The following is a 13,946-nucleotide window of genomic DNA, read 5'->3' as shown; positions in this document are numbered from 1 at the left end:
TTAGTAATGAAGTTGGGATCTAGAATGTCGGCCACCGGACCAGGAACCACCGGCCTGAGGAGGAAAACATGAAAAGATGGTGAGATCCGGTAGTTAGTGGGGAGTTGTAATCTGTAACCTCGTTGAACGGCCCCACAAACCGGGGACTCAGCTTCATACAGGACAGGCGCAGCGGAAGGTTCCTGGTGGAGAGCCAGGCTCGATCACCAGGGTGGAACACCGGAGCCTCACTGCGGTGGCTATACGCCTGTTATTTTTGGCAGCAGATGACATGCTGGAGTCTCACGTGGGCATCATTCTATAACTCTTCTACGCACCTGAACCACTCGTCCATCGCAGTGGACTGGCTCGGAGTCCACTGATCCAGGGATGGCTTATAACCCAGAACACACTGGAAAGTTGTCAGCCCGGTGGAGGAGTGTCGCAATGAATTCTCTACGTAAACAGCCCAGGGAAGGAATCGGCCCACTCCCCCTGCCGGTCCTGGTAGTGGCTCCTCAGGAACCTCCCCAGCTCCTGGTTCATCCTCCACACCTGAACGTTAGATTCCGCTACCTGGAAGTGAGGCTGACTGTAACCCCCAGATTTTCCATGAATGCCTTCAATATACGTGATGTGAATTGGGGGCCACGATCGGAGATGATATTCTCCGGAAGGCCATAGTGCTACAAGATCTAATAGAACAGTGCCTCAGCGACTTGGATAGCAGTTAGGATGACCAGGGAAAGGGATGAAATGGCATGATTTAGAGAATATTTCCACTATCACAAAAATGGTGGTAAAACCATCAGAAGAGGGGAGATCAGTGACAAAATCAATGGACAGATGAGACCAGGGACGCTGTACTCCAGGTTCCGATGGTCAGTGAGGATGAGAAATGGGTCCTGGGCACCCTCCAGCCATTGTTTCCACTCCTCTAATGCCAACTTGACCACCCGGAGCTCCTAATCGCCAACATCATAGTTCTTCTCTGCAGGAGAGCTTTTTAGAGTAATATGTACATGGATACAATTTCTGTGGATTACCTTGACATAGGGACAGGACAGCCCCCACTCCTACTTCTGAAGCATCCACCTCCACCACGAAGGGCAGCGTAGGATCTGGATGTTTGAGAAACTGGGCGGATGTGAAACATCCCTTCAGTAGGTGGAAGGCTTCGTCAGCTACAAGATTCCAACCCAACATCATTGGACAACCCATGAGGAGAGAAGTGAGAGGAGAGGCGATGGAGCTAAAGTTCTTAATGAACCGGCGGTAGAAGTTGGCAAATCCCTAAAAACATTGAAACCCCTTTATGGTGGTTGGTACTGACCATGACCTGACAGCATCCACATTCTTTTCATCCATCATGAGTCGGGCCAAATTGTTAACCCAAAAAGGAAAAATCCTCCTGATGGAATTGGCACATCTCTGCTTTGACGTGCAAGTGGTTGGCCCAGGGATGTTTTTGGACTACTTGGATGTTAGCGATGTGATCCTCCAAGATAGCTGAGTAAACCAGGATGTCGTCGATATACACGACCACCTGGCGTTCAAGCATGTCCCGGAACACCTCGTTGACGAATGCCTGGAACACCGACAGAGCATTGGCTAATTCAAAAGTAATTTCCAAATACTCGTAGTGACCAAACATCGTGCTGAAGGCTATCTTCCATTTATCCTACTCCCGGATGTGGATCAAATTGTGGGCACTCCACAGGTAAAACTTGATTTAAAAAAAACGGGCCCCACAGAGGTGTTCAATCGTGACTGGCACCAACGGAGACGGTAGTGGTACTCCTTGGTAATTGAATTCAGATTTCTGTAATCAATGCAGGGGCGCAACCCTCCGTTCTTCTTGGCCATGAAGAAGAAGCCTGCCGGAGGAGGACGTGCGAATGAAACCCTGCTGGAAGTGTCTTCACTGATGTTTTCAACCTGTCAATGACTGAGTCTGTAATACAAACATGTTTCAAGCAGACCACCATGGTACCTGTGTCCAAGAACACTAAGCTAACCTGCCAAAATGACTACTGATCCATAGCACTCACATCTGTAGCCATGACGTGCATTGAAAGGCTGGTCATGGCTCACATCAACACCATTATCCCAGAAACCCTAGACCCACTCCAATTTGCATACCGCCCCAACAGAACCACAGATGATGCACTCTCTATTGCACACCACACTGCCCTTTCCCACCTGGATAGAAAGAACACCTATGTGAGAATGCTATTCATTGACAACAGCTAATCGTTCAACACCATAGTGCCATCAAAGCTCATCACTAAGCTAAGGACCCTGAAACTAAACACCTCCTTCTGCAACTGGATCCTGGACTTCCTGACGAGCCGCCCTCAGATGGTGAGGGTAGGTAACAACACATCCGCCACACTGATCCACAACACGGGGGCCCCTCAGGGGTGCGTGCTCAGACCCCTCCTGTACTCCCGGTTCTGACTGCATGGCCAGGCAGGACTCCAACACCATCGTTAAGTTTGCCGATGACACAACAGTGGTAGGCCTGATCACCGACAATGATGAGATCAGAGACCTGGCCGTGTGGTGCCAGGATAACAACCTCTCCCTCAATGTGATCAAGACAAAGGAGATGATTGTGGACTACAGGAAAAGGAGGACCAAGCATGCACCCATTCTTATTGACGGGGCTGTAGTGGAGCAGGTTGAGAGCTTCAAGTTCCTTGGTGTCCACATCGCCAACAATCTATCATGGGTCAAACACACCAAGACAGTCATGAAGAGGGCACGAAAAAGCCTATTCCCCCTCAGGAGACTGAAAATAATTGGCATGGGTCCTCAGATCCTCAAAAGTTCTACAAATGCACCATCGAAAGCAACTGGTTGCATCACTGCCTGATATGGCAACTGCTCGGCCTCCGACTGCAAGGCACTACAGAGGGTAGTGTGTACGACCCAGTACTTCACTGGGGCCAAGCTTCCTTCCATCCAGAACCTCTATACCAGGCGGTGACAGAGGAAGGCCCTAAAAATTGTCAAAGACTCCAGCCACCCTAATCATAGACTGTTCTTTCTGCTACCACACGACAAGCGGCACCGGAGCGTCGAGTCTAGGACAAAAAGGCTTCTCAACAGTTTTTACCCCCAAGCCATAAGACTCCTGAACAGGTAATCAAATGGCTACCCAGACTATTTGCATTTTGTGCCACCTCAACCCCTCTGTTTACGCTGCTGCTACTCTCTTTATCATATATGCATAGTCACTTTAACTATACATTCATGTACATACTACCTCAATTGGGCCGGCCAACCAGTGCTCCCGCACATTGGCTAACCAGGCTATCTGCATTGTGTCCCACCCCCCAAACGCCAACCCCTCTTTTTCACTACTGCTACTCTCTGTTCATCATATATGCATAGTCACTTTATCCATATCTACATGTACATACTACCTCAATCAGCCTGACTAACCAGTGTCTGTATGTAGCCTCGCTACTTTTATAGCCTTGCTACTGTATATAGCCTGTCTTTTTACTGTTGATTTATTTCTTTACCCACCTATTGTTCACATAATACCGTTCTTGCACTATTGGTTAGAGTCTGTAAGTAAGCATTTCACTGTTGTATTCGGCGCACGTGACAAATAAACTTTGATTTGATTTGTCAATTCTGATTCTGACAGTGAGTTGTAAGAAGAGGATGAGCTTAACCCTCAGCCAGCCCAAGGACCACCCAGGACCAGACCTTCAGCAGCTTGCAAAAGGAGAAATATGGATGTCAACATTTTTTTGCCATTGAACGGTCTTCTTGCCCAAGGAATTAGCCCCCCCGCTAAGATGCAACCAGGGCCGACGCGGATGGCGGTTGCTTATGTGCAGGACATAATGTCTTCTTTTGAACTGTTCATCCCAGACACCATCCAGAAAATCATTCTGGACTGCAGTAATTTGGAGGAAAGGCGTGTTTTTGATGAGAGATGGAAGGAGATGGGCCAAACTCATTTAAATGCATACTTTGGGGTTCTTATCCTTGCTGGGTTTTGGACCTAGATTCAATGGGGAATCCGCAGAATCCCTGTGGGATGCAGAAACTGGCAGATAACTTTTCCGAAAAACAATGTCTCTGGAAAACTTCCACATAATTTCCAGGATTATCCACTTCGATAACCGAGACACCAGACCAGCTTTGCGGCAGAGAGATAGGCTAGCTGCAATCAGGTCAGTGCAGAGAGACAAGCTAGCTGCAATCAGGTCAGGTCAGCCTTCCCTGTTTTACAACCCTGGGACCAGCATTATTGTTGATGCGCAGCCATTTAGAGGCAGCTGCCCCTTCAGGCAGTACATACCGTCTATACCTGCAAAATATGGAATCATGATCTGGGCTGCCTGTGATGCTGCTTCATTATATGCTTGGAACTTGCAAGTGTATACACGGAAGCCAGATGGAGGAACCCCTGAGAAGAACCAAGGGATGCGGGTTGTCATGGACGTGACACAGGGACTCTGTAGCCACAACATCACATGCGATAACGCAGGGAGTCAGGAAGCAGGTTCAGTTAGTGAGTTTAATGATAAAGAACATGGAATGATATGGACCGATACAAAACAAGCGCAACGTCTGACATGAAAACACAAACAATACTACCTGACAAAACAGAGTGCTAGATAAATGGTAAGAAATGAAGGTAGTAATGAAGTCCAGGTGTGACTGATGATAGGGCGTAGGTGTGCGTAAAGATGGGTTGCCAAGACTGGTGGTTAGTAGACCAGTGCCATCGAGCACCAGAGCAGGAAAGTGGGAGTAGACATAACAGCACACTTGTCTCGGAAGGAAAAATGCAACACTGTTCTTACAATATCAAGGTTTATTCTCGGATGTGCCAACCCAGACAAACGTACTAAAGCATGACATTGACGATGGGGACCCGGCTCCGATCCTACAACATGCCTATCAGCTGAACCCTGAAAAGAGAGAGTAGCTCCTCAGTGAGGTGGTAACTTTCCTCACAAGAAGAAAGTTACTATGGATTCCCCTGGAAATCCATAGTAACTAGAAATCAGAAATGTCCGTGGTAAGGACAACTTGGTTGCCGATTGTCTTTCAAGTGTGGGCAGTCAATAAGTTTTGTGTTTAGTCAGTGTTTAGCCCTGGCTCACAATTATGACTCTAGGTTTTTGCTGTTATGGAGATTAGTTTTGTTTTGTTTGGGCTCGATCCAAGGGGATGAGCGTTATAGAAGCGTACTTGAGTTTTTCACAACTATAGAAATAAAAGGCCAAAAAACAAAAATATGGTAAAAAATATATGCATATTTACAAAATAAGTGTGTGTTTTGTCTTATATTTAATTGTTTAAAGCCAGTAGACACCATGTTTTTATATGGGAGGTAACCCATTTTTAAGTAGCAAAGCAATTGAATTGATCATGCTGTGTAATGGAAGTTGCTTTCTGTTAGTGGTGAGCAAACCTGTCTTATCAACAATACAGGATATATTTGATGTCTTAAAGCAGAAGGTGTTACAAGTTTTGGTTATTCCATTTGTGTTTCGAGGTTGCAAGTTGGCACGTGAGGCATGCCTTTTGGTGTCACCTTGTTAGTCATTATGTGTTACACCTGTGCTGGTTTGTCATCTCGTTAGTGGAAAGTTGTTTCTCCTGTGCTGGCCCAGGTGATATTTAAGAGTGGCTGGCCCAGTGCTCTGGTTGTTTTGAGAGATGTGGAGGATAAACACCTTTAGTTGTGCCATTTTTGAGTTAAAAAACATTCCTTTGTCAGATTTCCTTGATTTTATTTTGCAGCACCTTTTGGGTTTGATTCGTGTCTTTAAGTTTGGTGTAGGTTTTAATTGTGTTTGCCTCTTCTTGGGGAAATTTAGTGGACACTCATGGTGGGTGTCTTTACATGCCAGTTCTTGATGCTGGTCAAAGTGCTTTTCCGAACCCCTCCTTTCATTTTGGTTGTTTTCAGTGAATCTTTGTTAGTTCCCCTTTCTGTTTGAGAGACACATTTTGGTTTTCTTACTGGGGAACGTAACAAAATGTGCGTTAAAATTATTTTAGAGCTTTAGTGCATCAAGGCAGCTAATCAATATGGTTCATAAAGAGAAAATACTGCCAAAATGACACGTTCCTGTCTGTAAATGTGCATTACTCACTCACCTAATGTAAAAGGAATGGCAACGCAAGGCTTCACAGGCATCAAAATCTGTTTCATGATATCTAAAGAAGAGCTAGGGAATGTTCAATGCCTCTAAAATGGTATGCATCACCCACTCCTGCAAATGAAAAGGTCTCAGACATTAGAAATAGACACTTTGGCTGGAGCAGTCCCTAAAGACTTCCTTGCTTAGCCAGCTTGATGTGTAGTTACCGTCCATCACCTGATACTGGTGGCCCTTCCTCATTTATTTGCTCAAATTAGTCAATCGGGAGATTTAAAAATGATGTCACAGAGCACTTATAATGAGAGAGCAGCATCAGCACCTGCCTGGAATCCTAATTGCGCCTTGTGAGCGAGCCTGAACAGAAACTGTTCATTTCCATTTTATCATGATAGATTTAATAGTCATCACTCTATGCACCGTCATGCCATTTTCAAGGAAGCCTTCCAGACGATATTCAGATCACATTATAGATTTGAATGAATTATAGCAAGACAAAAGATAATTTAAAAATGGATAATTGCAATATGCTGGGTCGTGGTCATGCTCATTAATTTACAATGCACACACTCTCCTCTCTCTTTCTCCTCGTTTCAACGTGCATTTATTTCATTATGAGGTATTTGATGGTCATATCGAGGAGTATGTTATCGAAGATGACTTCCTCTCTCATACACTCAGGAAAACAAGGAAACAAAGTGGAGAACATTTAATAGTTTAATAATAAGCTGCTGTATACATTCAGTGATTATTCCGATGTTCATGTTGCCAAAAGCCATGGGTGAGACAAGCAAAAACATTCAGCTACAAGATCTATTTCATTGTATGTAATTTTGTCCTTTTTTTCATTTACAATTTTCCATGTTGTACATAGTTTAACTGTAAAGCAACTGAAAACCGCATTGCTGATTTGCAAGATGGTTCTTCGAAGAACTTAATTTCCTTTAAACATACGATTCCACCAAATCTGTTTGGTCATGACTGAAAGGTTTGTCTTGCTGTTCTTAAATATATTTTCAGACTCAATTCAAAGGAGATGATACATGATGGCACAGCAGTTGAGCAAAGCTTGTCTGCATACCTTCACCTTTAGTCTCTTACTTGAAGTGTTGACAGGACCTATTCTCTGGTTCACATCACTAAGGCCAGTTCTGAGGTGAGGAACTGACAGGAAACCTTAGTCCAAAAACAGACACACAGAAATAGGTGGAATTATCTCACTAGCTTAAAAAACTAGCTTAACCATCTTCTTCTTACTTAAATATTAAGATTAAGCAATCTTTACGGTTTTGTTTGCTTCTTTTTTGGTTTATTTTGCTATCTCACTCTAAGCTCATTGAACTGACACACTACTATTGGTGCTGAAATTGCAATATTTTTTTTGTATTTTTACATTTTCTATTTGTCCACACAGAAACTTGATGGCACAAGAACTGACCAATAAGAAACTCTTTACAACAAGGTAGACTGCAAGTCAACAGTTGCCAGGGGTAACACAGTAAACAAAAACAAAAAACCAAGTTCATTTTGAAAAATAATCATAATCATTAAAAAAATGCCAAATAAACAAAAGCCAGTTAATTTCAAGTATAATTTACTGATAAAATAACTACACGGAATTAAATATTCTCATTATACATTTTTAAATTATTTATAAAATATATTTTGGCATATGTTTTTTTGTTTTTGTTTGTGTAACAACGCTACTGTAGCTTCAGTTGAACACCAATGTTTATTTTTATTATTTTTTTACTCTTGAAACAAAACATTAAAGGGATTGTCACATAACAACAGGTTATTAAAAATGATAATAGTAAACCCTATACAGAGTTTCACATAGCAAGACGTGAGTGACGATCCCTTCTATCCTAGCCCCATAGTCAAAAGTCAGAAAAAGTACAAGACCAGAGCACAAAGTTCTAATTGTGCTCCACTGGCTACAATCAAGAATGGGCACAGGAGATTTCAAAAGCAATAAAGTATTTTTTTATCTTCCTCATAGCTCAGTCGAAAGTCTGTCCCACTTCCCAGTGTTGGGAGTGCCTGGGCAGATATCAAGAGTTCATTAAGCTCCATCAGTGATAAACCATAAATACTGTGCAGACCTCACAGTCTGGTGACACTGGGATGTCCTCCAGTGGGGGGGGGGGGGGGGGGTGTATACAGAGAATACGGATTCTCTTATCAGACCGAGAAGAAAATGAGACTGGGAATGTGTTGCTTCCCTCCTCCGTCTTCACTACTGACCACTGTTCAAGATGCACATAGAGGCAATGGTTCACAGAAGAAGAATCAAGTGCATGTCTGTCTGTCTCCGTCTGTTGCACTGTGGGGAGCTTTACAAAGGAAACGAGGAGTCAATTTGGCAGCCGAGACAAAACCAAAGAAGGCAATCTCAGTTAGTGACGCGAAAACAGTCAAAAGGCAAAGTTCTGTACTTTTTTTTATCCGTCACCGTAGGTGTCAGGTCCTCCTAAATCTGAACAGGGGAGAGGCAGAATCCGGCCGAAGGGGCAAGTCACACAGTCAACAGCAACCTGCCTGTCCACTGGCTGCAGAAAACGAACGGAAAACCAAACAAGAAAAGTACTGCGACTACAACAAAGCCACATCTACGGCCTTCACTTTTCTGGAGGAACACAACATGAAGCTCAGCATTTTCCAGTAATATTTCACATCTGGGCTTTGTCCTTAGTACTGTATACTACGCTCAAGTTGTGTCTTTTTCTCTCTCTCTCTTTCTTTCTTTCATCGGCTTGACTTTCACCTGCGTACACACAGCTATGGCGGAGTATGTGTGTATATATATATATATGTGTGTGTTTGTTTACACTGTGTGTGTGTGTGTGTGTGTGTGCGTATGTGTGTGTGTGAGTAAGCTCCCCTGAGGCCCGTTAGAGCACAATGTCCTTCAGGCGCTTGCTGCTGGGAGACTCCTTCTCAAGATGGCTGCCGTCATGGAGGAGAGTGTTGATCTCCCGGACGGCCGGCTCGCTGTCCTTCCCCTCGGGCTGCCGCAGCATGCTGTGGTTGGCAATGCGCTCTGCGCCACGGCACCTGAGCGTGTTGTAGCCGGATGGCACCTTGGCCAGCGGGCTCTTCAGGTGCACAGGGGAGGTGATGGGACTGGCTGCTTCGCGCCCATTGCCCGCCTCACGCACGGCGCCGCCGTTGGCCTTGGGGCTGCACACCTGAGACTCCATCATTGTCCGCTTGTTGCCCTTTAGATCACCCCGCTCGGGTTCTTCTGGGCCATCCTTGCCGAAGGTGGCAAAAGTCCTTTTGATGGTGCCGGTGCCACAGTCCTCGTAGTGGGGCACATCTACGGTGGTGGCCTCAATAGACAGGGCGATGACGTTGTTACGTGGGTGGCCATGCTCAGGCGACTTGCCGCGGGTCGGACCAGGCACGCGGGGCATCCAGCAGCGGTCCGAATGGCCCAGGATACGACACTCTTCCTGGCAGTGGAAGCCTTCGCTGGGGTCTGCAGAGAGAGGGAAGAAGGGGGAGGGGGAAATAAAAGGGAATGGTTAGATTTGTCTGTTGAACTGGCCGATTTGCCAGGACTGTAACTCATTGACACTTTGCTTTCATGGATTTCACCATGCATTCTTTCAGGTCCTTTCATTTTATTTAACTTCATGTCAGATACTTTAAAAAAATTAAGCAAACTTTGTTGGAACCCAAACATCCCCAGTTCATATTTTCTGTGGGTAATTTCTCTCTCATGTCTGGTGTTCTTGCCGTTTAAACAAGACTATAAGACTTGCCGTTACTTCCAGACGAGATCTGCAAGTTTGAGGCACTTCTAATGCATCAATTAAAGGACGCATTGTTAAATCAAAGTCCATTTCCAGCTCATGCATAATTGGGTTTTCTGTAGCAACACTTGATGAAAGCCAGGGTTTAAATATTACCACTAAGAGACACCAGCTGCGTTGCCATATCGCTGCCTAGTTCATCTAGCTCAGTCTGTCATCTGCCGCTGAGTTATAAATATCTAATGATGTTTTAATGCTGACAAAAAGTCTGTATTACTACATATCCTTTGTGTTGGAGGGAAGGGCTTTCAGGATGATGTTTGTATCATTAGAACAACAACAACAAGAGCCAAGAACTCTTTGTCAGGAAGTGAAGAGCTGTCGTCCTCTTCTCTGCCTTTGTTATCTAAGTAAGAACTGTATTTAGGATTTTTATCCATAGGCCAGTCGAGTGAGTACTTGATGCTGAGGGCTTTGAATCCATACATATTTGATTATTGGCCATCTGGACTGATAACCTAACAAGGGCACATTCAAGATGCCCTCGTGTTTACGAATACCATCAAAGAGTGTTAGCCTCTCACCAAATCACACCCTCTCACAAAGCAGGCAAATAATGGCTTTATACAGACATATTGAACACAGGTCAAGGGCAAGTGTTGTCATGAGAATCAAAGGATGTCGCATTTGTGAAAAAAGACTGAATATAACATGAATAATATCTACAGTATACCGTAGCTACCATGTTACAGGCCAAATAGACAGTAATTTACCTTAACTATTCATCCTCCCGATTGGTCCTCGCCTCCTAGGGGCAAGGGGCCCTCCTCCCACAAGAGAGGCCCAAGGTGACAGGAAGGGATTGTGGGAAGGAATTGCCATCGACCCTCAGCACACCACACGTTTAGATCTGGCACTCGCAGCTTGACAGATCACCTAATTAAAATCACTAATTATCTGTTTTCTTCCCCTCTTTTATGCACTCTGAGGGGCACCTCTGCTTTGGGTGTGCCAATCTATATTTAAAGATTGCCTTCCAGGGACAAGGCTGCCGAAGCTGTCTCCCTCATAAACTGTGATCTGATGAGACTGACACGACTGAATGACTGGCTGGGTTAGTGGGCCATTTGAACCATGCTACGCGCTGATCTCAATATAGGATTATGGGGGTCGTTCATGACCAGGGACACTAGAGCTCAAGAGGCCAAACGGGTAGCCAGGACCATGGGTGACCAACGTCAATTCCATCATGAATGTTTCATGGGAGAGCTGTGCTAAAGGATTACCTTGAGCTTTGCTGTGTGTGTGTGTAGGTTTGTGTACCTTGACACATATTGACTGTGTCTGCGTACTCTGGCCACATCCTCCCTCACTCCCTTCCCCTCTTCATACGCACATCCATACCCGCTCCCGCCCACACACTTCGATGTGTACAGGGGAAAATTGTGAAATTAAAAAAGAATAGAAAATAAAGCTCTGGATCGACTGGTGGCTCAAGTGGCCAAAGTTTTGTCTGTAATTACCAGGACCTGTGAACACACTCAAGTCCACATCTTGAAAGGGGATTTTCATCACCAATAGTCAATGTTATCACCATGGCAACAAGGGGTTGAGTTTTACCATTATCCATACTGCTCGTGGCAGAGACTGGTTATAGAACACCTGACATCAAGAGACTGGTTATAAAACACCTGGCATCAAGAGACTGGTTATAGAACACCTGGCATCAAGAGACTGGTTATAGAATACCTGGCATCAAGAGACTGGTTATAGAATACCTGGCACCAAGAGACTGATTATAGAACACCTGGCATCAAGAGACTGGTTAGAGAACACCTGGCATCAAGAGACTGGTTAGAGAACACCTGGCATCAAGAGATTGGTTAGAGAACACCTGGCAACAAGAGACCGGTTAGAGAACACCTGGCATATTGCACAATCCCAATCTCCCCTTCAAAACTTCTGCTCTCTTATGAGGCTCTTCCTTCTTTTCCAGGGGACTTGGATTGATAGATTTGAAACTTGTTTTCCCGCAGCCTGACTGAATGGTCTCAGGACACAAAGAAGACATAATCAAACACTACGCTTTATACAGAGCAGTCCATGCAACAGCAGTGAATAAACCCCTTTTCTCACCCTCTTCCTTTAGAGGAATCTCCGGAGAGAGAGAGCGGTTCTGTTGTAACTGACATCGTTCTGAAAGCCTGAGCGCCATCAACAGAACATTCACATCCTGCCTCTGCTTAGAGGCTCACCACACAAGCAGATGTCGTTGTCAAAGGTCCCCTAGAAGACGACAGAACAACGTTGAAAAGAAAGAAAAAGAAAGGAGAGCGACGGGCCATCGGTCAACCCCTGACAAAGCCCAATCTCTTACTGGGAAAAATCGAAAGAAGCTAAATCTAATGCTCACAAACAAAGCAATTAAAAGCTCTTTATAGCTCTGCCGAGGTCTGAAACACCACAAGCCAAGAGGAAGACCAAGAAGGAGGTACCCTCCTGCTGTGAATGCCTATTGAAAGTCATCAGGAAAATAAGCTTGCTAATCAGTTACGGGAAAAATACTTAAAGTACAGAGCGGTTCTATATCAGTAGGAACATTTCCTAACTAGGATTTAATACCTATTAATTACTGAGGGCACTCCGTCGGGAGCCAGAAGCTCGCCTGTGTTTTTCAGTCATTCCAGATTTGAAATAGAAATTGAGTTAAATGGAGAGAATGGGAAAATAACAAAATCCAAGTCCCTCACCACTGCTGACAAATCGGAAATGTTGTGCTTTTAATTCCGAATTGGGAGTTCCAAAAAGTATCAAAGGCTTTGGGGAGCACTTTAAATATGTATGTCCTTATGCACACGTCGACTGGTGTTGGCGATTAATAAATATTGCCACTTCAAATTCAAAAGCCGTAATTTCCTGATAGATATCGTTTTTGTTTTACCTGGAATAACATCAGTTTACATCAGCATGAAGAAGAGAGCCCACCTGTTCCCCCTCACTCCAGCATCCTCGGCTGTATTCAAGCACTAGTAGCCTCGCTCATTCAATCACCTCACTTCCTGTCCCCATCCTCATTCACGGGAAGGAGTTACAACCTTAGGTCTCGACAGATAGGAAATCAGCGAGTGGCTCTATGAGCCTTGCACAGCCATCCCTCAGTTTACCGTTGCTAGTCGGCTTTAACGATCCTCCCTAGTCGCACACCTGGAGGGGCTATTTGTTTGTGGCTAATGTAGCAAAAGTGAGAGAATCATCTGAATCGGTGAACAGCTAAGGATGAAATATCCTAACAGTGAAGACATAAGGGAAGTATTTTTATCACATGGAGAAAAGACTCTACCCCCTAAACTCGTCCTGTTTGGCAGGGTAATGTGGTCTCACTTGAGAAACAAACACTGTTTTTCCTCCAAAAAGTTCAACAAGAGATCCTCCAGGTTCAAAACAGTGATGTAATCCTACAACATGAGGGGGAGGAAAGCAGAGTAATGTCCTAACTAGAAAGCCAGTGGTGACTTGATGCAAACCCAGATTCTGGAGACTACGCACACTCTGTTTCTATTGGAGGGCTTAATTGCGGCCATAGGGCTGTGAGATCTTCTGTATGACACCATTCAGTCAGTTTGGGTTTGCTGAACGATGAGCCCTAAAAGGAATTTAGAGCAGTAAGATTCTATAAAAAGTAGTATTAGAAAAAGGTGGATGAGGATATATGCTTCAAGATAATTGGATATACTAATAGTCTCCCTATGGGTAAGACCACTTTATTTAGCAATGATTAGAGCAATTTATAATGATTACAATAACCCAATAATACCGTGGCAACACTTTATGCTGACCCAAAATAAAGGAAATCATCAGACGATATCATGTCCAAATCATTCATCAGACGCTACTCTGGAAAACTCATAATTTGGGGATATTTTCAACTTTTCATTTATTTCGCCCTCAAAAAGCTTTACTTTCTACTGTCAGTCTGTGGCTGTTGTTTCACCCCCATGCCATCGTTGATATTGCTGTCTGTGTCCAATTGCTGAAACAATGCATTTGAAGATTATCTTTGCGAGAG

General features: G+C 44.4%; 1 protein-coding gene across 5 annotated transcripts in view; it reads right to left on the bottom strand.

The window, feature by feature from the left end:
- Positions 1-8,265: 8,265 nt before the first annotated feature.
- LOC139366404 (protocadherin 19) overlaps positions 8,266-13,946 on the bottom strand; it is an 83,272-nt gene continuing 77,591 nt past the window's right edge. For all 5 annotated transcript variants that reach the window (XM_071103852.1, XM_071103853.1, XM_071103854.1 and 2 more), the window contains one exon: positions 8,266-9,603. In XM_071103852.1, coding sequence (XP_070959953.1) covers positions 9,014-9,603 — 590 coding nt within the window. In that variant the 3' untranslated portion in view covers positions 8,266-9,013. The remainder of the gene's footprint in view (positions 9,604-13,946) is intronic.

This window comes from Oncorhynchus clarkii, chromosome 14, assembly GCF_045791955.1.
Source record: "Oncorhynchus clarkii lewisi isolate Uvic-CL-2024 chromosome 14, UVic_Ocla_1.0, whole genome shotgun sequence".
Classification (NCBI taxonomy): domain Eukaryota; kingdom Metazoa; phylum Chordata; class Actinopteri; order Salmoniformes; family Salmonidae; genus Oncorhynchus; species Oncorhynchus clarkii.
The sequence above is the reverse complement of the archived record's forward strand: the minus strand, read 5'-3'. Positions and strand labels throughout refer to the sequence as shown.